Below are 24636 nucleotides of genomic sequence, written 5' to 3' on the forward strand. Positions count from 1 at the left end.
GCCTCCTCCATAGTACCAACGTAATGTTTAGAGAATTGTTTAAAAATAAATCAGATAACATGGATAAATGAAGATATTTCCCAAATAATCTCCCCAAAAATTAACTTAAAGGAGAAGGAAAGCTACCAAAGAAGTTTATTGCCAATAGATTAGCCACAATAGTACAAGCTATAACACTATATTTATTCTGCAGAATGCTTTACCTGAGTAAACAGCTCTAGAAACTCTCTTTGTTTGTTTAGGATAGCAGCTGCCATATTAGCTTGGTGTGACATCACTTCCTGCCTGAGTCTCTCCCTGCTCTCATAGCTCTGGGCTCAGATTACAGCAGAGAAGGGAGGAACAAACTGAGCATGCTCAAGCCCTAGCCCTGGAGGTTTAAGCTGAAAACAGTAAGTCTGATACAGAAGCCCATGAGTACACAATAGAAGGAAAGAAATGTGCTGTTTCTTTTGATAGAGGACTCAGAGCAGCATTACTTTGAGGGTTTAGATACGTCAAAGAAGGAGTAGGTAGCACCATCCATTGATAGAGATTTAATGCCAATTAGTGGTGTGCAAGGTCACATAGCATACGTATGACCCATAGCATTGCACCTTCCCACTCTTTTAATCTGAGGTCCCAATGGTGAAAATAAAACGTAACTTTTACTTATAACCACCTAAATTTGATATGAAATGAAAAAAGTGTATATTACATATGTTAAAAGCAAGGTTAGGTGCTGAAGCTGAATAGACACGAAGTCAGCAGCTAATAAACGGTTTTCAAAAATCTAGATAGTTGTATGGGTTTTTAGTCACAGTGATAGCTGTTTCCCCACATCTATCTCAACTGCGGCGAAGTGCTGGTGACCCACAGTATGTGAGCGGACCGAATGGTATTACGGGTCAGATTGGTACCTTAGAATGTCCCCAGTGTGGTTGGTATTGAACCAGAGTATCGCAACACACAACTTTACTTTACAAGATGACAATACTTAGGTACATGTACGCATGGATATGGTTGACATTATCGTCAACTCAGGTAAGGTTGCAGCGAGGAGGGATTATCGAGCCCAGTCTTCTACCCCCTCCCACATCGTCCTTCACAACCATTCCCTATATTGTAATTGTAGGAGAGTGTCGGCGTGATCAGCGGAGGAGCAAACCTTCCAGTATCGAGTGCGCTACCCGTTTCCTCCCGTACCACCCTTCCTTTACAGTTGGCCCAAAGAACTGAGCACAGGTATCTGACTAGCGGAATGCGTTAAGCCCATATCGGTGTAACGTAGCACCCCAAGCCACCCTTCCACCATTCCGCCCATTCACCAGTCTCTGCCAATTCCCCATCCCTGCCTAACAGTTTTAAAAAAATTATTAGAAGCGACTGACGCACGTTTCGCTTGCCAATCTGCGAGCTTTGTCAAAGGCTAGCAGATTGGCGAGCGAAACGCGATCTGCCTCAGAGATCACCTGACCAGAAATACTGCAGCTCTAAGGGGCATATTTATCAAGGGTCGAATTTCGAATTGGAAAAACTTTGAAAATCGAATTCAAAAAAGACCAACCCAATTTTGTTGAAGTTTTATTTGTCCAAATAGTTCCATTTTCGATCGAAGAGGACCGTATTTGGCCGAATTCGAATTGTACGAATCGAAGTAATAGCACATTTTTAAAGAGACAGTACATGATAAATTTCAATATGCAGTTTTTGACATTTTTTTCAAATTCGAATCAAATTTGGACTATTTCCTAGTCGAAGTACACAAAAAATAGCTCGAAATACGAATTTTTTGAATTCGAAAATTCACCTCGACCGTTGATAAATCTGCCCCTAAGTGTAACAGGAAGAAGTGAGGAAGCAAAAGGCAGAACTCTGTCTGTTAATTGGCTCATGTGACCTTACATGTGGTTTGTTTGTGTGCACAGTGAATCGTACGATCCCAGGGGGCGCCCCTTATTTTTTAAAACGGCAGCTTTCTATTTAGGATTACCCAATGGCACATACTACTAAAAAAGTATATTATTATAAAAATGGTTTATGTACATATGAGCTGTTTTATGCCATATCTTTTTATAGAGACCTACATTGTTTGGGGGGTATAGATTTCCTTTAATTGCTTTGTTGGAATAATTTCATATTCCAAAATGAATAGGTTGAATCAGGACCGGAACTAGGGGTAGGCAGAAGAGGCAGCTGCCTAAGGCGCAACTAGGGCTCTACTAGGGCGCTATCTCTTCTACCTACCCCTAGACCAAACTCACCTGCTCACCAGACTTAAGTTGCGCATATGCAAGCGGCATCGCTGTATATGCGCATTAGCCTGCAACGTTGCCATGCATGCGCGTTAGTGTCTGATGTCACCAGTGCGTGACGGCTGAAGTGGGAGTGAGCTGGCCGGCTGGGTTGCCTAGGGCGCCTGGCTGGCCAGTCCTGCCTCTTGATAAAATTCCTGCAGTGTCATTGGTTGACATGTGCAGGGTGGAGAGATTTACGTCATGTGACTGTTATAATACTGCTGTGTCACACTCTTTCTTATTCTCACATTGAGATGGAACTTCTGCTGCTGCTGCTCTGCTGCCTCCCTTGCTGGGTGTCTGGTAAGTGCTGGGAAGGATATGGGAGAATCCTGACTATATGTAGGGTGGGGAAATTCATTCCAGACCTGTCAGGAGTAATTAGTGGCTGGATTATTTCAGAAACAGTACAGAATTCTTAACTGATATTTAGAAATGTTTTTGTTTCTATGCGCATATTACGTTTTAGTTTTCATTATATTTCTCCTTTGAGGATGATCTTTATTATGTCTCAACATTCAATAAAGACTCCAGTGAATGAGGAGCAACAGCAAAGCCCGAGGGCAGGGGTTGAGCAGCTGGAATGTATCTGGTTAATAAAAGCACATTTCTCTCCAAAATGAACTTACTAGAGAAAAACGGCAACTGCAAATTGTACGAGCCTTTATTTAGTGAAGGAGCAGAGAGCGGGGGGCTGTGCAGATAAGTGTTGGGGGTACACAGCAGGCAGAGTGCAGGGGCAGGTAATACTGACAGCTCCAATCAGGGCTGGATTTGTGGAAAGGCCACTACGGCCCGGGCCTAGGGTGGCAGGATTTTAGGGGGGGCGGCATGCTACCCAACCACACCCACATTGATCAAAAACACTGGGGATGCGCTGGAGATACAATATTTTTTTTAAATCCCCATTGCTCCAGTCCAGATAATGAAAATTTGCACAAATAAAGAGGAAGAGACTGGGGCGCCAGACGGCAGAGGGCCTAGGGGTGCCCCCTATGTAAATCCGGCCCTGGCTCCAATGGAAACAGAACTCAAAGTGAATATGGGGGGTCTCAGGGCAAAATTGCTAATGCCACTTTGTTCTTAGCCTTTAGATTATATTAATTTACATTTTGAATGGTTGTAATGATATTTGTAAGTGTAACTGCTTTTGAAATCATTATTGTGAGTCAGTGGGCAGTGTCTCCATGTGCCCGTATAGCCTCCAATTTACTGGAATGTAAAAATCAATTTGCATCTCTTTAAAGGAAAAGTAACGTCTAATAAAAAAAAAGAGCTTTATAGGAAAGACAGTATAATGTACGGTTGCCCTGCGCTGGTAAAAATGGTGTGTTGGTTTTAAAATGACTACTATAGTTTATATAAACAAGCTGCTGTGTAGCCATGGGGGCAGCCATTCAAGCACAGGATACACAGTAGATAACAGATAAGTACTACTATAGTTTATATAAACAAGCTGCTGTGTAGCCATGGGGGCAGCCATTCAAGCACAGGATACACAGTAGATAACAGATAAGTACTACTATAGTTTATATAAACAAGCTGCTGTGTAGTCTTGGGGGCAGCCATTCAAGCACAGGATACACAGTAGATAACAGATAAGTACTACTATAGTTTATATAAACAAGCTGCTGTGTAGCCATGGGGCAGCCATTCAAGCACAGGATACACAGTAGATAACAGATAAGTACTACTATAGTTTATATAAACAAGCTGCTGTGTAGCCATGGGGGCAGTCATTCAAGCACAGGATACACAGTAGATAACAGATAAGTACTACTATAGTTTATATAAACAAGCTGCTGTGTAGCCATGGGGGCAGCCATTCAAGCACAGGATACACAGTAGATAACAGATAAGTACTACTATAGTTTATATAAACAAGCTGCTGTGTAGCCATGGGGGCAGCCATTCAAGCACAGGATACACAGTAGATAACAGATAAGTACTACTATAGTTTATATAAACAAGCTGCTGTGTAGCCATGGGGGCAGCCATTCAAGCACAGGATACACACTAGATAACAGATAAGTACTACTATAGTTTATATAAACAAGCTGCTGTGTAGCCATGGGGGCAGCCATTCAAGCACAGGATACACAGTAGATAACAGATAAGTACTACTATAGTTTATATAAACAAGCTGCTGTGTAGCCATGGGGGCAGCCATTCAAGCACAGGATACACAGTAGATAACAGATAAGTACTACTATAGTTTATATAAACAAGCTGCTGTGTAGCCATGGGGGCAGCCATTCAAGCACAGGATACACACTAGATAACAGATAAGTACTACTATAGTTTATATAAACAAGCTGCTGTGTAGCCATGGGGGCAGCCATTCAAGCACAGGATACACACTAGATAACAGATAAGTACTACTATAGTTTATATAAACAAGCTGCTGTGTAGCCATGGGGGCAGCCATTCAAGCACAGGATACACAGTAGATAACAGATAAGTACTACTATAGTTTATATAAACAAGCTGCTGTGTAGCCATGTGTAGACACAAACACAGAGAGACACACAGACACACACAGAGACACAAACACACAAAAAGACACACAAACACAGAGAGACACACACAGAGACACAAACCCACACACACAAAGAGACACACAAACACAGACAGAGACACACACAGAGACACAAACATAGAGAGACACACACACACACACACACAGACACAAACACACAAAAAGACACACAAACACAGAGAGACACACACAGAGACACAAACACAGAGAGACACACACAGAGACACAAACACAGAGAGACACACACACAAAAAGACACACAAACACAGAGAGACACACACAGAGACACACAGACAGAGACAGAAACACAGACACACGAACACAGACACAAACACAGAGACACACACACAGAGACACAAACACACACACAGAGACACACAAACACACAGAGACACACAAACACACACACAGAGAGACACACAGACACCCCTACCTCCCCCCTACCTCTCCTAGGAGCTTGGTGAATCAGCACAGGACCCACCCCGTGTGCTGGCAAATCAGAGGAACTTTGCCTTTCCCTGACTGATCTTAGGAGGAGGGAGGAGGAACACGCAGCTGCTTGGTGTGTGTGAAGGAGAAGCACAGCGTGTATGCTGCAAGTCTCTCTACCCTGCCCAGATGCCGCAAATCAGAAGCGGCCCATTTCACAGGTAAATGGAGCTGCCCATCGGGAAATTGCCCGAACTGAAAGATTGTCAGTCCAAGGCTGCATCACAGGAAGGATCGGTATTTAGCCGCAGGATGTCCTAAAATGTGTTCTGTATACTGCTTTTTTTCCCTTCACTGAACTGCTCCTTTCTCTCCCTCTCTGTACTGTTCCTTTCCCCCTTCCCTCCCTGCATTATTCATTTCTCTCCCTCTCTGCCTTTTCCATTTAACCCTCCCTGCAGTGTTTGTTTCTTTCCCTCGCTGCTCTGTTCATTTAACCCCCTCACTGCCCTGTTCATTGTCCTTCCTCCTCCTCCTCCCTTCACTGCTGGTTCCTCTTACTTGCCCTAATATGACTGGGGAAAAAAAGAAAAGCAAACTGTTGTATAAATAAAACATAATCTGCTATTAAAGGTATTTCATTCTTTTCTAGGGGCAATGTGTATCAGGAGTCAGTGTAAATATCTTAGTCATTTTCTACACAGCATTATGTTGTATACAAAAAGCAATCAACATCTTTTCGGTTTTCCTTTGTAACTCCCTGCATCTTTTATTATATGTTATACCATTCCAGAACATCAGCTGCATTTATTCCCTTGCAACTCCCTGCATCTGATCGTAAATTATTCTAGAACAGCTATATGTGTTCCATTGCAACTCCCTGCACCTGATCATAAATCGTTCCAGAACTGCTGCATTTATTCTGTTGCAACTCCCTGCACCTGATCACATATCAATATGCAGGAAAACAAACCTACAGCTGCTGTTCTGGAATTTGATAACAGTAAATACTAATGTACACTATTTGTATAACTTTTATAATATAATAGAGGCAGGGAGTTGCACAGTGTATAACACTATATTATGGATATCGATTATGTCCAGTTGGGCACGTACATTTGTGATGCCTATTTGCTGTGGAACCCAGGAGCTGTACTGTTGTACTTTAAATTAAAAAAATATTACTATTACAGTTTGTATAACCGCCACATGTATTGCTTTATGCTGAACACTTAAGTTATATAGTTATAAGTGAATGATCAGGCAGCAGCATAAGACAATTATGTGCAGGCTGAAAACACACAGGACAGAGGGTGGGAGGGGAGGAATTTGGCTGCTACAGCTCCACAGTTCAGCGCCGCCCCGCAGGGATCTGCAACCTTGGCTCTCCAGCTGTTAAGGAACTACAAGTCCCACAATGCATTTGCCTTTAGACTCCTTCATTAGACTCCTTAATTGCATTGTGGGACTTGTAGTTCCTTAACAGCTGGAGAGCCAAGGTTGCAGATCCCAACTTCAGCCTGTCAGTCAGCCAAGCTTCCGACCTGTAAAGATCTCTCTGCAGCTCTGATATAATGACAGTTTTAGGAGGTAAATTGCTTTCAAAATGTTTTTCTTTCTGCATCATTACAGGCTTTGAGGAACGATGTGTAATATATCTGAATATGAAGGTTATATAAAATGTCTCCTTTACAATTATTTGAAGCATTCGGTTTTTGATTAAACTGGCCCCTTGGTGTATGTGATGTGAAGTTGTTTATACAGATGAACGTGTGGATATTTATCTGTGAATTATCTGTCACATACAAATCAATAGAGGGCACTCCAAACACAGCAACAAAAAAGATTTTTTCAATAGATTCTCTCCAACAGTAAATATATATGAGGTGCAAATAACCCAGGGGTACACCCACAGTTAACGCAAAGGAATTCCCCTTGACAAAGGCTGTAGTGCCAAAACGTTGGCAAGTGTATCCGTCTCTTGTGGTGGTCTCCTTTTTTTGCCTAGAAACATAATACTGGTGGTATGTATATATCTGCTTATACTGCTATATATAAAGAAACATTTTTTTCATACCTCCTTTTGTTTGCATAATTTCTTGTGTGCATACCCAATATACATTGTAATTATCTGTGACATCACTGTGTATGTAACCCTTTCGACACCCCTTTGTCGGTGTTACACTCCACATTTGGCACTTACCTGATGACACGGGACAAACCTGAGCCACTCCGTAGTGGTATTGGGAGAGACTGGGTACCTGGTACTTACTAGCGCAGTGCCTCCACCTAGTGGGATCCGAGAATGCACCTACGGGTGGCCCCACTAGGAATACAGTAATAACGCTCACACGGTATTGGTTAAACTGAATAACGGTTTATATAAAATAAATGGGCACCTAATACAGGCAGCATTCCTAACTGGTGGTAATAGGGCCTCACTAACTAACTATCTTGAGCAATCTGTCTAACTAAATAACTGGTTAAGTCCTTTGAAGTAATGGATGGCTCCTCACAGTCCAAGTAATACAAATCCGTAGATATCTTTACAGAGTTCTCTTCAGGCGAGTCCAGCACATTCAGACATACAGTGCGAATACCAGCCCCTTTGGATGCTCAGATAGCATACCTCCCAACTGTCCCGTTTTTAGAGGGACAGTCCCTCTTTTGATAGTTTAACCCGCAGTCCCTCATTTGTACTGGAAAGTCCCGTTTTCTCTGCACTGAACAGCCAGAAAAAGAAACTAAGTTTCTAACTTAATTGGCTTTTGGCTGAGAGCCCAGAACAGCCACAACAGAATATACTTGTGTAACAATTCAAATGTATCTAGATAAGCAAATAAGTAATTGTAACAATATAAGATAACAGGTCCCTTGGGAAAAAGACTCACAGTTTAAAGGGCAATTCACCTTCATTAGCAAAACTGTAATAACTGAACAAAAAACACAGAAATATGTTCAAACTTTCATAACCTGCCAAATTTTGTAAAATGAACATGGTAATTAGTGTGTGTAAAAGTTAAGAGAGACATGGTGCTCCAGAATAATTTATAAATGACTCACCAAATAGTGAATGTGGTCCTGGGGCTCCAGCCCCACAACCCCAGCTTTAGGGAGCAGTACAGCAAAGGATAAGTAGGAACAGGGCCGGCCGGCACTCAAACAGATCCACAGGACCAGAGAAGATTAGTTAAAAAATATTTTTATTTATACAAAGTTAAAAAATGTTTCATCTCCATCGCCCTACGTGTTTCGCACCCACTTAGGGCACTTAGTCATGGGCTCCAGGGTCGGACTGGCCCGGCCGGACACCGGGAAAAAGCCCGTGGGCCCCAACCCTCATGGGCCCCCACTGGACCAGACCCCCTCTCCCGATAAAAAATGTTTTCAGGTCCTCGCAGCGCTATCTGTGCATGGGCGCAAAATGGCACTGTTTGCACATGCGAATGACGCCGGTTGCGAATGAAATCAGAGCCCATGACTATGTGCTCTAAGTGGGTGCGAAACACATAGGGCGAATGGAAATGATGCACACTTTTTAACTTTATATAAATAAAAATATTTTTTAACTAATCCTCTCTGGTCCTGTGGATCCATTTGAGTGCCGGTCAGCCCAGTTTCTACTTATCCTAATTAGGGTGTTGGGAGGTATGAGATAGGAATCTCCTGCTGGTTGTTCCTCCAGTCTGAATTCCTTTCACACTCACTGGGGCAAATTCACTAAGATGCGAAGTTGCGCCAGGCGCAACTTCGCCGCACTTCGCCGCACTTCGCCAGGCGTAGTTTCGCCAGCGCTCCGCAAATTCACTAAAATCCGAAGTTGCGCACAGGGGTAGCGTAAGGTTGCGAAGTTGCGCTAGCGTTGATTCACTATATAAAGCAAAGTTACGCTAGCGAAGGCTAATTTGCATACGGCGCGAAATTCAAATTTCAATGGAGGAACACGTATCTGCACTACAAATGCCTAGAAAACCTTCAAATCAGCAAATAAAAATTTTATTTTGCCCTACACATGTGCCCACTGTCTAGGTAAGTTGCCATGAGTCAGGAAATGTAGGGGGGAGGAAGGGGAGCCCCAAAAAATTTTCGATCTTTTTCAGCCTATCAGCCATCATGTAGAAAACACGCCAGCGTTTTTTTGGGACTTAGAAAAAAAATAGACTTTTTTTTAAACAATCCCTATCTACTCTATTGCGCTTCGCCAGGTCTGAGGTGGCGAAGGAAGTCTAGCGTAAAAGGTAGCGTTCAGTACACTGCGCAAGTTAGTGAATTTGCGTTGTTTCGTCGCTAGCGAAGATTCGCCTGGCGTAAGGTTGCGAAGTAACACTAGCGACACTAGTGAATTTGCGCAGTAGCGAAAATGCCAAACGCTAGCGAATTAACGCTAGCGTTCGGCGCTTCGCGGCTTAGTGAATTTGCCCCAGAGTCTCTCCAGGCACAGTATGTGGCTTCTCTGTACCAGCCTGATCCAAATGTCTGCTTTTGTTGCAGCCTCTCTGGTCTCTCTCTCTCAGGGCCGGATTTACATCGCGGGCGCCCCTAGGCCCACTGCCGTTCGTCACCCCTGTCCCCTCCCCTTTATTTATGCAAATTTTCATCATCAGGAACAGAGCAATGGGGATTGGCGCATAGGAATTTAAAAAATGATTGTATCTCTAGCACATCCCCAGTGTTCTTGAATCAATGTGGATGTGGTTGGACAGCATGCCGCCCCGCTAAAATCCTGCTGCCCGCGCCTTCATGGCCTTTCCACAAATCCGGACCTGCTCTCTCTGTCCACCATGTGGTTTCTCTCTGCCAAGCTTTTCTCTTCTGCCAGAATCTGCATCTCTGGCTTCCTGCCAGCCACTCACTAGCTGCTGTGTCACTTCCTGCTGCACTGAGCTCACCAAACAGCTGGTTGCTAGGTAACTTTTTTCACTGAACTGAATCTGCCCCATTGTATGTTATTGTTTGTTATTATGTGCAGCTGTGAGAGAGATGCGTGTGTGTTGTGACTATTTTAGGACACTGAGCATTTTGCTGTGTCATAGTGTATTGTATATTATATACTATATAACGTTTTCACATAACTGGTTATTTCTGATTATTTGTGTTCTCTAGTAATGCCACAACCATTGACCGGCTCATCTATATATATATATATCTACTAGTCAGCCATAACTTGGGCACAAATAGGGTTGCCACCTGGCCGGTAAAAACGATGGTTGATTTCAATGTAATTAATAGAGAAAAAAAGATAGATATATAGGAAAGCCGGTATTTTTTTTCCAGAAAAGGTGCCAACCCTAGGCACAAATAAGCATTCACCCCAAATCATCAGGTCCCCCATTCTGGTGCACAAACAAGATTCTGAGCTGATGCAAGGCTTGTCTTAATAACAGTGTCCACTAAATGGCTCCTGCCTGCTTGTTATAATTATAAATTCCCAGACTGAAGGAAACAAGATTCAAATTATTTATATAGTGTAATTAAAGTTCATTTTGCTTGACTAATGTGATAAAATAGGATTTTGAATCATTTTTTTGGGTGACGGGTCCCCTTTAACCTAAAATATGCCCCTAAATGTCAGGGATCCCAGCAATTACCACCTATAGTTGGGAGGGAAATATTTAAACATTGCTGTAAGTAAAGGGACACTTCCTCATAGCTTGGATGCTAGCAGAACAAGTAAACCATTGAGTGTGAGGATGGAGCGTGGGATGGTTCTCTGCCTGTTCTGCTGCCTCCCTTGCTGGGTGTCAGGTACGTACTGGGAAGGGTGCAGGTTATATAGTAAAGGGGAGATGAGCCCACATTCTGAGCAACTTTCCAGTATACTTTCTTACTTTTTAGATTGTTCCCCAGAAATAAATACTTATTCTAATTACTTTCCATTATTTATTTTTTACTGTTGAATGTTGGTGTCTCTGGTGTTTGAGTCTGGCAGCTCAGTAATTCAGGTGCAGACTCTGCTACAATTTTACAATATTTAGTTGTTACATTTCTCAGCAGCATCTCTGGAGTATCAGCAACTATTGTATCAAGCTGCCTGTAATGAAACCCAGGGATTCTGCTCAGCAGGGATAAAGATAGGAAATGTATCAACTAAATGTATCCATTTAGAACAGTTTATAGGGTCGGCGACCCCCCCCCGAGCTGCTTCAGGGGGTGAAAAATGACACATTACACTTCAATATTAGAAAAACAGTGAAACATAGAAAATAGAAAGTAATTGGAAAAAGTCGTTATTCCTGGCGATCTATCTGAACACAATGTGTTGTTTGAAGTTGAACAACCCCTTTAAGGGTAGAACTACATGGGCAATTTCCACACGTTTACGGTGGATCTGACGCGATGTGCCAAAACGCAGGCAAGTCGGATGCAACAGAAAATAAGGTAAGCGACAGCAATGTCAGATTGCGTTGTGTTGGATGAACGCTGCGACACCATCCGACTTTTGTATTTCTTACCTTATTCTCCGTCACATCCAAGCCTGCGTTTTGGAGCAGCACGTACGAAACATCGAAAACGCATGGAAATCGCCCATGTAGTTCTACCCTAAGAACAAATATGTCTTTATACCCAGGGAGGAAAATGCGCTGGTATAGTTGTTGAATAAATATTTTTTATTTCTATCAATATATACTCTGGGGCACTGGTGTAACTTCATATACAGATCTGCTGCATCATAGTCCCTCACCCATCTTTTACCTTTAAAATAGTGTTGCAGTGCCGGCCCAGGAGGTGCGGGTTGAGAGGGGCCCAGGGGAAGAGGACTGTTTGAGCGGGGCCCCTCAGTAGATTTTCTGGCTGGGGAGCTGTGATGTTGCACTGGGGTCACATAGTCACTTTCCTTGCAGATTTAAACAGGACAGGTCAGAAGGGTGGGGCTTACTGAAAAATGTGAGGGTCTGGTTAAATAGGTTGGGTTTGGGGGCATAGCCTAATTTGCCCCATTTTTTTTAATGTTAAGGTGGCCATAGATGTTGAGATCCGCTCAGGTGCTGGCTTAGGTGGCAGCAGCCCAAAATTGGTATGATTGGATCATAATGCATCCGATTCCGGTGGTTTTATCAGCCCGTGTATGGGGGCCTTAACTGTTAGGAAATATGAGGCTACCTATAGCCTAGTAGCCTAGTGTCCTGGAGACCATGTTGCCCAAAATTGAATACCTTTAGGTGTTTCATCTAAGAACTGAGAAAAAGGTTCTGGTTTGCTTGCAGTGGGCATTCCACTTGCTTAAAGGAACAGTTCAGTATAAAAATAAAAACTGGGTAAATAGTTAGTTAGTTAGTTAGAGTTAGTCAGTGACTATAAGGGGGGCCACATGGGACATAGCAGTTATGTCACATGTGGCCCCCCTTATAGTCACTGACTAACTCAGAGTTAGAGAGCGGAAAAGCAGGAAGTAGTGTTCTGGCTATTATGTTACACATCCAGTCACTCCAGCCTTTATACATTACATTTTTGGATTATTAACTTTTATTAATTTTTTTAAATTAAATTTGTATTTCTAAACTGAACTGGCAGAGACCAATAGAACTGGGACTCACTTGGATTTTCCCTGGTGACCCAGTGGGCCAGTCCAACCTTGTTTATGAACATCTGCATTTTCCTGGTGCTGAATTTTTATAGGAGTGCAGCCAGACCCCCGACAGAAGCACTCTCTGTATCTGCAGTAAGGGGCATGTTCTTGCACTTCTGTCTTTATAAATGAACCCTATGGGCTTTAAGAGACAGAGTCTGTTATCCCAAAGAGGGTGCTGGGAATTTTATTTCTGTATACGGATGGGGAAGTCTCTGCAGAAGGATTTTATTTGCACTAATATTATTGTTTTCTATTTGCAGGTTCCAGCCAAGTCCAGTGCTCTGCGGATAAGGGTACTGTGCCAGTAGGGGGCAGTGTAACCATGCGGTGTAAACTGAACTCAGACTGCAATACACAAGACATCCTGCAGGTGACCTGGCGCAAACAGTCGGGAGAGTTTGCTGGGACCATCGCCACCTCCAGCCGGAGTCATGGGCAGAGGTTCCTGGGTCCTTATTCCAACAGGAAAGTTCGATTCGCAGAAGAAATACAAAATTGTTCCGCCATTACCATTGGCTCAGTGACCCCAGGAGACCAGGGCTGTTTCCAGTGTATATTCAATATCTACCCGCTGGGGGCCTCTATGGGCAGCGTCTGCTTGGACATCACAGGTGATTGGTTAGAGGTAACTGAGAACGCTTCTAAATTGAAGTCGCAACAGTGATCCATAACAACGGCCTGAGACCTTTGGCCTGAATGGAAGGTGTTTAGACGTCCTACACAATTTTAAATGTGATATGTGAGCCATGGGTTATCCCACAATTTCATCTGGGGGGGGTCTGAATAAAAAAGAAAAGCGGCTGAATGTCATCACAACTAAAGTGGTGAAGGTTGCCTTGGGTGTCAGAAGCTTTTGGCCCCAGAGTTTATTATTTCCCCTGGTTCAACTCCAACTCTTCCATTGTTCATTCATTGTTAGATTAAAGAAGCAGAATTATTATTTTGTTATAAATACACAGAAGAATGAAAGAGAAACACCGGACTGATGTTATTCCCCTGAAACTTTAAAGCTAAAGAAATATTTGCTCTAACAATGTTTATTGTTGTCGGATAAATAGGAACCGACGGTGCATTTTCATGGTGTTTTCTGAGGGATGTTTGTAGTGGTTGCCATTATTATCATTATGGTGCAGGTGACTTTTTAAAATCATTGCTTGTGGTGGAACCAGATCTGCTGTCTGAAGCCTGACGTTTCCCCATCCCGTATTTTAATAACAAGTAGAAGAATGAATGAGGAAAGGGTTTACAGTATAAACACACACAAAGCAATCAGGCAAAGATCTAAAACAAGTGAATGATTGCCTGGAATTCATGAAATAGAGAGGAACAAGGAAGCCCAGTCTTTTTTAACAAATGTTACAAAAGGGCCGAATGTTCGGATTACCCCGATATAGCCCTGCCGTTAGTGGGCATATCGGTGAAAGATCCGCTTGTTTGGAGATGCCAGACGAGCGGATCTCTTCATGTATGGCCAGCTTTACAGAGCATTTGTTTTTTAGATGGGGTCAGTGACCCCCATTTGAAAGCTGGAAAGCATCAAAAGAAGAAGGCAAATAATTCAAAAACTATCTATATATATAAAAAAAAAAGAAACAATGAAGACCAGTTGAAAAGTTGCTTAGAATTGGCAATTCTATAATATACTAAAAGTTTACCTAAAGGCTTAAATTATAGTTGTTATTATAAACTGGGGGACCAGAGGATAAAATATATGTTCCCCTCCTCCCCTTTATATGTATGAAGACATGGTGGCTGTATAATATAACTAGTAAGAGCTGAGCCATGACAGATCCTATGCAAGGCCATATGTAGCTCCAGAGCTTCTGATTGGACAGTTTATTTCTGACCTATAATTTGCTTTAATTGTCTCCCCTAGAAGCGAGCATCTCAGATCCTAAGATGGAAATAAATCTGGATTCAAACAATGACCATGTTATCAGCTGCTCAGCAACTGGGAAACCTGCCCCCAAAATCACATGGAACGTAACAAGGACCCTGGAACAGAACCCTCAGAACTACAGTATCAATCACCCTGACCAGACAGTCACAGTCATTAGCAACTTCACCCACAGAACCTTGGGAAGAATCCATGTGACCTGTGTTGTACATCACCCCTCTCTCAGCAGCGACATTGTCCTCTCCAAGGCTATAGAGGATTCACGTAAGTGACGGTTCAGACTAAAAACCCTGTCACCAACATGTAAAAGGCCATACTTTTGAAATAATTAAAGGGAAAAGTATGTATTTATTTATATATATATATATATATATATAAATATATATATATATATATATATATATATATATATATATATATATATATATATATATATATATATATATATATATATATATATATATATATATATATATAATTAAGCCATTATCCAGAAACACAAATAATGGAGGCCTCCCATATCCAATAATCCAAATAATCCAGGTTTTAAAAATTATTTAAAAAACTGTAGCTTGTACTTGATTCCAACTATTATATAATTAATCCTTATTGGAAGCAAAACCAGCCTATTGGGTTTATTTAAAGGAGAAGGAAACCCAGGGGGCGCAAAAACCCTCCCCCCTCCCCTGTGTTGCTTCCCCTCCCTCCTCCCCCCTGGCCTACCTGTCCCACTGGGCAAATGCCCCTAACTTGTTACTTACCCTTCTGCGCAGGTCCAGTCCACGGAGTTCACAGGCGCCATCTTCTTCCACGTGATCTTCTTCCTGCTTTGACCGGCGTTTTGGCGAATGCGCAGTAGGAGCAAAAATGCGGCAAAAGTCACGAAGTTTTCCGATTTCACTTTGTGACTTTTGGCGCATGCGCAGTAGATCCGTACCGGCGAAATGATCCTACTGCGCATGCGCCGTTCAAAGCAGGAAGAAGATCGCTTGGAAGAAGATGGCGTCGGTGAACTACGTAGACTGGACCTGCGCAGAAGGGTAAGTAACAAGTTGGGGGCATTTGCCCAGCGGGACGGGTAGGCCAGGGGGGAGGAGGGAGGGGAAGCAACACAGTTGAGGGGGGAGGGTTTTTACGCCCACTGGGTTTCCTTCTCCTTTAATGTTTAAACTAAGGGATTTCTAGTAGACCCACCCAAAAAATATTTTTTGCCTACTAAAAGAAAACATAATTCTAAGCAACTTTGCAATATGCATTCCTTACACATTTCTATGGGTTCTAAGTCATTTATACGCATGTATTGCTGTGAAAAGCAGCTTTGTCTATTCTCTTCCTGGGTGGCTCTGGCTTTTGAAACAATGTGGAAAGCAGGAACAAGCGGTTCCGCACAAATTTTTTAAAAGGTCAAAAATGTATTCGTCCAATGAAAGAAAGACAAACACGTTGCACATATTGCTTGCGTGACGTGTTTCGGCGCAGGTGCCTTTAATAATAAGGGGCTTATGATTAAGGGTGCCTGTGCCCGAAACGCGTCACGCAAGCAATACATGCGGTGAGTCAGAGCGGTTATGGCAATTTGTTTCTGTTTTGAAACAATGTAACATAAGGCAATCGATTAACAGAGCTGTCGTGCTGGAGGAGACCGGCTTTTGCAACATTGTTTAAAAAGTAACAACCAGGAGTTCAGCAAATGCTGCTTTCAATAGCAATTACTTTTACAAATAACTTTTGAAGCACTAGGTCATTTTTAATAAATTCATATGGGAAAGTTGCTTATAATTCTGTTTTCATTTATTACACAAAAAAAAAATGTTGGGTTGACGTCCTTTAAAGGGGAAGGAAACCTAGTCGGCGCAAACCCCCCACCCCCCCACCCGTTTGTTGCCCACCCTCCCTCCTCCCCCCTGGCCTACCCGTCCCGCTGGGCAAATGCCCCTAACTTGTTACTTACCCTTCTGCGCAGGTCCAGTCCAGGGAGTTCACCGACGACATCTTCTTCCACGCGATCTTCTTCCTGCTGTGAACGGCGCATGCGCAGTAGGATCATTTCGCCGGTAGGATCTACTGCGCATGCGCGTGACTTTTGGCGCATGCACAGTATATACGTACCGGCAAAATTATTCTACTACGCATGCGCCAAAACGCCGTTCACAGCAGGAAGAAGATCGCGTGGAAGAAGATGTCGTCGGTGAACTCCCTGGACTGGACCTGCGCAGAAGGGTAAGTAACAAGTTAGGGGCATTTGCCCAGCGGGACGGGTAGGCCAGGGGGGAGGAGGGAGGGTGGGCAACAAACGGGTGGGGGGGTGGCGGGTTTGCGCCGACTAGGTTTCCTTCCCCTTTAAGCTATGAAGATCCAAATTATATTGTCTCGTCTACACTTCCATCATTTTTTTCCTATTCCTCCAGGATTCCTATTGACCCCATGTCTGTGTTTTTCAGAATTTTTTGAAACGTCAAACTCCCTCTCCATGACATCGCTCATGATAGCTGCCATTGTAGCCGCTATCCCCATCCTGATAATAATATTCTATGTGATTGTCCATCTGTGTATGAAAGAGCACATCATTCACAAGGTAAATATAATTCGCTCCCTCTTTAAATGACTCAAGACTAGGGATGCACCGAATCCACTATTTTGGATTCGGCCGAATCCCGAAATTCATCTTGGAAGATTCGACCGAATACTGAACCAAATCTTAATTTGCATATGCAAATTAGGGAAGGGAAAGGAAAAAGTGGAAAAAATTGGTTTGCTTCCTTGTTTTGGAACAAAAATTCACGTGAAACCCTGCCCTCCCCACAATTTGCATATGCAAATTAGGATTTGGATTCGGTTCGGCCAGGAACAAGGATTTGGCCGAATCTGAATCCTGCTGAAAAAGGCCAAATCTTGGCCAAATCCCGAACCGAATCCTGGATTCGGTGCATCACTACTCAAGACAATTGTTTTCACCTCTATTCCCTTTGTATAACACCCCCTTTCCAACCACACTTAGATTGTATGCTCCACAGGCAAGCATCTCCTTCCTCCAGTGTCTCAACATATAAATGTATATTTTTATATAAGTTCACTGCAATGTTTACCCCTGTGTATCTTATACAACTGCATAACACTACCTATACAAGCAGCTTTATGTAAAAAAAGACTTATTTTACAAAATCAGGTTTCGGGATCAGTCAGGGTACAGTAAGCCAGTAAGCCTATCGCTTCTCTTTCTCCCAGAATTACAAACGTAGTATGGATTAAAACTACCCTGCTACTATTCTGACTCGTGGCATGGGTAGTGCTGCTCTTAGGCTAGCTATGAGGAAAAGTACAATACTATGTGCTAAAACTGGCTCAATAAACATAAAACTGCACTGAAGTGGTGAATCATAGTTGCACTAGACACATTTACCTTTTCAAACCCTGAACTCAGCCTACACCCTACTGGGATATACTGGCAGATGCCGATCAGACAGGTTAGAAAATATCGGCTTGTGGCCTCATCTTATCATTGATGTGGTCCCGCGATCCGACTGCCTGTTTGGCCTCCATTCTGATCCAATCGGATCAGCCGATATTGCCCACTTCAATGTGACATCGCCAAACGAGTGGATCGCCCTGTGTATGCCCAACTTAAAGGAAATCTATGGGAAAGAAGATGGTCCTTACATCTCTTCCAGGCCCATAATGGTTCTCAACAAGGGATTCATGAATATTTCTATCCCCGTTTTATGGGTTAACTTATCTGTTCTTCTCTATTTCTAATTCCTACTCCAGTTCTGTATATTTACTGGTATTCTTTGTGTTAATGTCCCTTTTGCCTTCCCATACTCCTCCTCCTATTACAAATCTAGGAAAGTTGCTCCTCAATTTCAGATTCTCACAGCAAAGGAACTTCCTCTTGATCAGACACTTAATCAAATGCAATTAACCAAATTTATTATATAAATTATTTATAACAAATGTATTTGTTATTTAAATCACTGTTCATTAAATGAGTCTCCTGATGCCCAGTCATTATCGCAAGGCACAATAATAATCTGTTAACCTGAAACTGCAGCTAAAAGGAATTTCTTATAGAGGGAAAGGACAAATGGAAAAACCGTTGGAAAATCTGGGGTTCTAGTTAATTACAGATTTTATTATCTGCAGATTACTGTACATTTCTCTTGGGATTTCCCAATTATGTATAATTATTTATTGCCTACGGTATAAACCATACATTTGGGGGCACATTTACAAAGCTCGAGTGAAGGATTCGAATTAAAAAAACTTCGAATTTCGAAGTGTTTTTTGGGCTACTTCGACCATCAAATGGGCTACTTCGACCTTCGACTACTACTTCGACTTCGAATCGAACGATTCGAACTAAAAATCGTTCGATTATTCGACCATTCGATAGTCGAAGTACTGTCTCTTTAAGAAAAATTTCGACCCCCTACTTCGGCAGCTAAAAGCTACCGAAGTCAATGTTAGCTATGGGGAAGGTCCCCATAGGCTTGCCTGAGATTTTTTGATCGAAGGATATTTCTTCGATCGTTGTATTAAAATCCTTCGAATCGTTTGATTCGAAGGATTTAATCGTTCGATTGAACGAATAATCCTTCGATCGTTCGATCGCAGGATTTGCACTAAATCGCTCGACTTCGATATTCGAAGTCGAACGATTTTAGTTCCTAGTCGAATATCGAGGGTTAATTAACCCTCGATATTCGACCCTTCATACATCTGCCGCTAAATGTAGTAAAATCTGTAAAAAAAAATATGTAAATAGATATACAGGAAAATACAATACTTCCCTACGCAAAATGACATAGTCATGGACTTTTCAATCTATAATGTAAATATATAAATAGTAATATAGGGAAGTACAAAAGTTCTGTATGCAAATCACATTTCCTTGAACTGTGCCCTTTTATATTCGCTATCAAATCAAGCTCGGACAGATACTAACTGGGAAGACTGGGGCTGTACTGGTGCTATTCAGCATTTAAGGCATTAAATGGGTCTGTGTTTATATATATATATGTATATATATATAATACTATAGTATTCCTACACCATCGTTGCTGCTAGGAAGTGATGGGTGAATTTATTCGCCAGGCAAGAATTTGCTGCAAATTTCCGTGTTTCGCCTTCAGCGAATAAATTCTTTAAATTGCCGCGAAAATTCGCTGGTGAAATATATTTGACGCCGAAGGCAATTCTGACGCTGGCGACAATTCTAGTCGTTCATTGACTTTAATGGGCGTCGGAATTGTCGTTGGTGTCAAAAATATTATGACGCCGACGTCAAAATTCACGTTTCAAAATTTTTTCGTCATTTCCTGAATTTCGGGGGAAATTCGCAAATTTTTTGGCGAAGCAAAACGGGAGAAATTCGCCCATCACTATTGGTAGGCAGTTAATTAGGGATGCACCAAATCGACAATTTTAGGATTAGGGCAACTACAAAATCCACAACGAAAACATTGTGCTCAACTTTACATAAGCAAATGAATCAAATCACATAAAATGAAAAAATGGCATTGGGTCAGCAAAAAAGCCAAGAAGTACCTCCAAATTAGTGATGCACCGAATCCAAGATTTGGGATTCGGCTGAATAATTCACGAAGGATTCGGGGGTTTGACTGAATCCAAAATAGTGGATTTGGTGCGTCCCTATTCCAAATACAGTAGAAGTGAACATCATGTAGCTCTAGGCACCCCCTAGATATCCCGGTATTCTTAGCAAGTCCAATACACAATGTCTCATGTAAATTTCTCTTTTTTTAGCACTTAAGAATATGCACTGAAAAATACAAGGAGAAGCCAAAAGTCTCACCGGATGTTTCGGACTATCTAAAATGTGATGAAGATGTATGAGCAAACCACACTGACATCAGAATAATATGGATTCATAAGTACAGAGACAAAGCAATTCTATTGGATCAGGTTTATTCCCCCTTCTCCCCCAGATGTGGCAGGAGGGGTCATTGGAAGTGGCAGAAAGAGGAGCTTATTCTGCTGCGGAACCTCTTGTGTCACCAAATGAAAGGAAACAACTGTATATGCTAGTTATAATTAAAGGGGGACTATCGCAAAAATGGAAATTTAATATAACCTTCATCATACAGAAATAAGAAACTTTCTACATACAATCAATTAAATATTCTGCATCATTTCTGAAATAATCAAGTTTATCTTCACTATTCCTCTCTCAGCATCTGTTTCTCTTCATTCTCTCTTCATGCAGCAGTTGGGTGTCAGGTATTCACTGACAGTTAGATCCAATATATCTTATAGGGGGGCTTCTTTCCTAGCAGATGAATTAGAGCTCACTCAAATAACTGATTCCAGTACAAACAAAATGTAACAAAATAACTGCCATTTGCACAAATCCTGCATGTAGAGAGACATGATGTCTGGTGAGTTTAATAGAGTGAACTCTAATACATCTTCTAGGCAAAAGGAGCCCCCCTATAAGGTATATTGGATCTAACTGTCAATGAATATCTGACAGATGAGGAGAAACAGATGCTGAGAGAGTGATATTGAAGATAAACATGATTATATCAGAAATGGTACAGAATTTTTAATTGATTGTATTTAGAAAGTTTCTTATTTCAGTATGATGAAGCTTATATGAAATATTCTGGATAGTTCCCCTTGAAGGTTACAGCGGGACGGGGCCAAGCCAGACAGGCTGGCCACCCCGCTACCCCCTTAATGCACAGCTGGCTGGATGGGGGACAGAGGTGGGAGAGCGACTCAGGAGAGGTGGGATTGACAGAGGGGCTGGGAGAGTGATGGAGGGGAGAGCCACAGATGGGAGGGGAGATTGACAGGAGCTCCATGCCATAAGGATAAATAATATATTTAATCTGAGCTTTAAGGAATTGATTGTTTTTGTGATCCATATCAGGCTTCAGATAGGTACTGGCTTGACCTGGCATAAAAACCTATTGTAGGACCATATGGGGGGGGTCGAAGGGCCGGATTTCTTTTTCGGCCGCCCTAAGCCGCGCGGTCCGACCAGGCGGCCGCGCGGTCCTAGCGCCTGCCTTCCCAGCACGCCGGCAAAAAAACGGGGCATGTGAACGTCCCCATTATGCGGCTGGGCGGCATGCCGCAAATCCGGGCCTGGGGGGGGAGAGTAAACCTGACTAAAAAAGTTGACCTTTGTGGATCCTCCATCACCTTATTCCATTGTAAACTTGAGGCTTCTTCTGAGCTTCTCTCCTCTCCCAACCAAAACTTCCAATGACCCACAAGACCCACTTGTCTGAAAAAATCCCTTTTACATCCCAATTCCCAAATTATCACAACAAACCAAACAGATTCAATTGTTGTAAAAATGTTATATGTCAGTTGTTCCTTATGCATTTCGATTGTAAGCTCTTGCAAACAGGAATCTCTGTTCCTATGTTCTGTAACCCTTGTTTGTTATATAGATTGAAAGACGTGTTAGCTTTATAACTATTGGAAAGAGCTGGTACTCGTAATAAATGAATGACAAACTTAATATTTAGTTGCTTATCAAATCTTATTCATGGGTTCAAGAGCACTCGGGTGGCCAAATCATGTTTATTAGAGCAGACTGGCCAGCAATAGTAATAATAAATTTTGGGTCAGTCTCTAGCATCCCGTTGTTCCCTGTCGTCTGCTGATAATTTACCTTTATTCATCCATAATGGAACATTGTGTTCTGCTGTCTGTCAGGTAGTGAATGGCCAATCAGTCTCTAGCATGAGTCTCAGACAGGAGGAACCACGTGGAGAAGACTTTCCTTAGTAGCAACAGAAAAAGAGCCTGGCTCTGGGGCTGTCTTGTCCTCGCTATGGTTTATAGTCCCCAAAAAGGGCCCCTTATCCCCAGTCACTCACTAATTATCTGGTGGAGCAGAAGATTTAATGTGATGTGGGACTATCACAGCTGATATTTTATCTGTTAACTTTTGGTATATTATAGAATGGCTAATTCTAAGCAACTTTTCAACTGGTCTTCATTATTTATTTTTTCATAGTTTTTTAATTATTTGCCTTCTTCTGACTCTTTTCAGCTTTCAAATAGGGGTCATCTAAAAAACATACGCTTTGTAAGGGCAGAGACACACGCAAAGATTTGGGGAGATTTAGTTGCCAGGCAACAAATCACCTCCTATCCCCGAACTGCCTTCCTGGCGGCTAGAATCGAAATCGCCGGCGGGATTGCCCTCGGAGCAATTCGTTTTCCGAACTCGCCCAGTTGCACCATGAGGAAACTTTGGGCAACTTCAAAAAAACAAAGCGCTCCGACTGCCATCCCACCAGCGACTTAGATTCTAGCCAGCGGGAAGGCTTTTTGGGGAGATTAGTCGCCCGAAGAAGAGACGATTTGTTGCTGGGCGACTAAATCTCCCCGAATCTTTGCAGGTATCTCTGCCCTAAGGCTACAAATCAATAGTTATTGCTACTTTTTATTACTCTCCTATTCATATTCCAGTCTTTTATCCAAATCAATGCATGGTTGCTAGGGTCATTTGGACCCTAGCAACCAGATTACTGAAATTGCAAACTGGAGAGCTGCTGAATAAAAAGCTAAATAACTCAAAAACCACAAATAATAAAAAAAATGAAAACCAATTGCAAATTGTCTCAGAATATCCCTCCCTACATCATACTAACAGTTAATTTAAAGTTGAACAACCCCTTTAATAGAAATGTTGTAAAACCCCTAACAATTTTGCCCATAGAATGTAATTTGTGTTCTTTATTTTAGAGATCTGACAACAAACTAAGAAATTCTAAGAAATGACTTCTGTGTCTCTTTGGCAAGACTGATATTGTGTTGTTTTGTAATAATGGCCATTCCCTCTGTTACAGATACACAGTCACCCTGGGACTCATTTCTGCTTCCTTTCCCGGAGATTCTTGTAATAGAAATTCTTTGCATACCAGAAGGGAAACAGTTAAGTGCAGTGGCGCAACTATGGGGCTTCCCCCCTTCAAAATCTTCAGAGGGGCCCATTGTGCAACGCAACACAATTGCGCATGTCCCCACTCCCTGCCTGTTTTCTCTCAGATAGGCAGTTGTGGAGGGTGGAGATCTCTGCAGCCAGTGTCGGACTGGGCCGGTGGGACACCGGGGAAAAACCCGGTGGGCCCCGGGCTCCTGTGGGCCCCGCCGGCCCATATCCGCCTCTTCGTGTCGCGACCCCTCTTTGTCAGGTGTCGCGGTGAAATGAAAATTTTGCACGTGCGCACTGATGTCACACTGCACTCATATGGACAAACCCGGCACCACTTGCATATGGAGCAGCAGGGGACCCTGGGGCAGTAGCCCCGGTGGGATCCAAGCCCCCCAGTCCAATCCTGTCTGCAGCTATAGAGGAAATAGACCCTATGGCTCCACCCCCTCCATGACGGCATGTGCAGGATCTGCTTCCTCTATATTTACACCAGTGACATTGCAAAAGATGTAATTCAAGGAAACGCCTTTCACCATTAAATAAATCACATGACCATTCTGGTGCAGTCACTTAAAATTTAAATTGGCCCATTTTTAAAATTCCTGCTGTAATCGAACCCAGAGCAGGGAGTGATGTCACACCAAGCTAATATGGCAGCCGCTATCTTAAACAAACAGAGCTTCTAGAGATGTTTATTTAGGTATAATAAAACATTCTACAGAATAAATATAGTGTTAATACTTGCACTATTGTGGCTAATCTATCGGCAATAAACTGCTTCAGTAGCTTTCCTTCTCCTTTAAAGGGGTGGTTCACCTTTAAGGTAACTTTTAGTATGTTACAGAATGGCCAATTCCAAGCAACTTTTCAATTGGTTTTCATTATTTTAATTTTTTTATATATAGTTTTATAGTTATTTGCTTTTTTCTTCTGACTCTTTGCTGCTTTCAAATGGGCATCGCTGACTTCATCTAAAATCAAATGTTCTCTAAGGCTACACATTTATTG

At 42.4% G+C, this 24636-nt stretch overlaps 1 protein-coding gene across 3 annotated transcripts; it reads left to right on the top strand.

Moving 5' to 3' along the window:
* Nucleotides 1-2513: 2513 nt before the first annotated feature.
* LOC108707834 (OX-2 membrane glycoprotein) lies at nt 2514-24319 on the top strand. Of its 3 annotated transcripts, none has more exons than XM_018245858.2 (5): nt 2514-2579; nt 13075-13425; nt 14691-14975; nt 17153-17286; nt 20475-20850. In XM_018245858.2, the coding sequence occupies exons 1-5, from the start codon at nt 2531-2533 to the stop codon at nt 20562-20564; spliced, it is 909 nt and encodes a 302-aa protein (XP_018101347.2). In that variant the 5' UTR covers nt 2514-2530; the 3' UTR covers nt 20565-20850. The 3 variants fall into 3 exon arrangements, with proteins under 3 accessions (XP_018101347.2, XP_041437372.1, XP_041437371.1); XM_041581438.1 differs by lacking the exons at nt 2514-2579; nt 20475-20850 and adding exons at nt 10897-10989; nt 23543-24319; XM_041581437.1 differs by lacking the exon at nt 2514-2579 and adding an exon at nt 10898-10989.
* Nucleotides 24320-24636: the final 317 nt, after the last annotated feature.

Source organism: Xenopus laevis, chromosome 2L, assembly GCF_017654675.1.
Source record: "Xenopus laevis strain J_2021 chromosome 2L, Xenopus_laevis_v10.1, whole genome shotgun sequence".
Taxonomy (NCBI): domain Eukaryota; kingdom Metazoa; phylum Chordata; class Amphibia; order Anura; family Pipidae; genus Xenopus; species Xenopus laevis.

Coding starts and splice junctions, on each gene's coding strand:
- LOC108707834 (XM_041581437.1), top strand. CDS start 10,935: ATGGAGCGTGGGATGGTTCTCTGCCTGTTCTGCTGCCTCCCTTGCTGG. Junction 13,426..14,690: donor CGTCTGCTTGGACATCACAG/GTGATTGGTTAG, acceptor TGTCTCCCCTAG/AAGCGAGCATCTCAGATCCT. Junction 17,287..20,474: donor AAGAGCACATCATTCACAAG/GTAAATATAATT, acceptor CTCTTTTTTTAG/CACTTAAGAATATGCACTGA.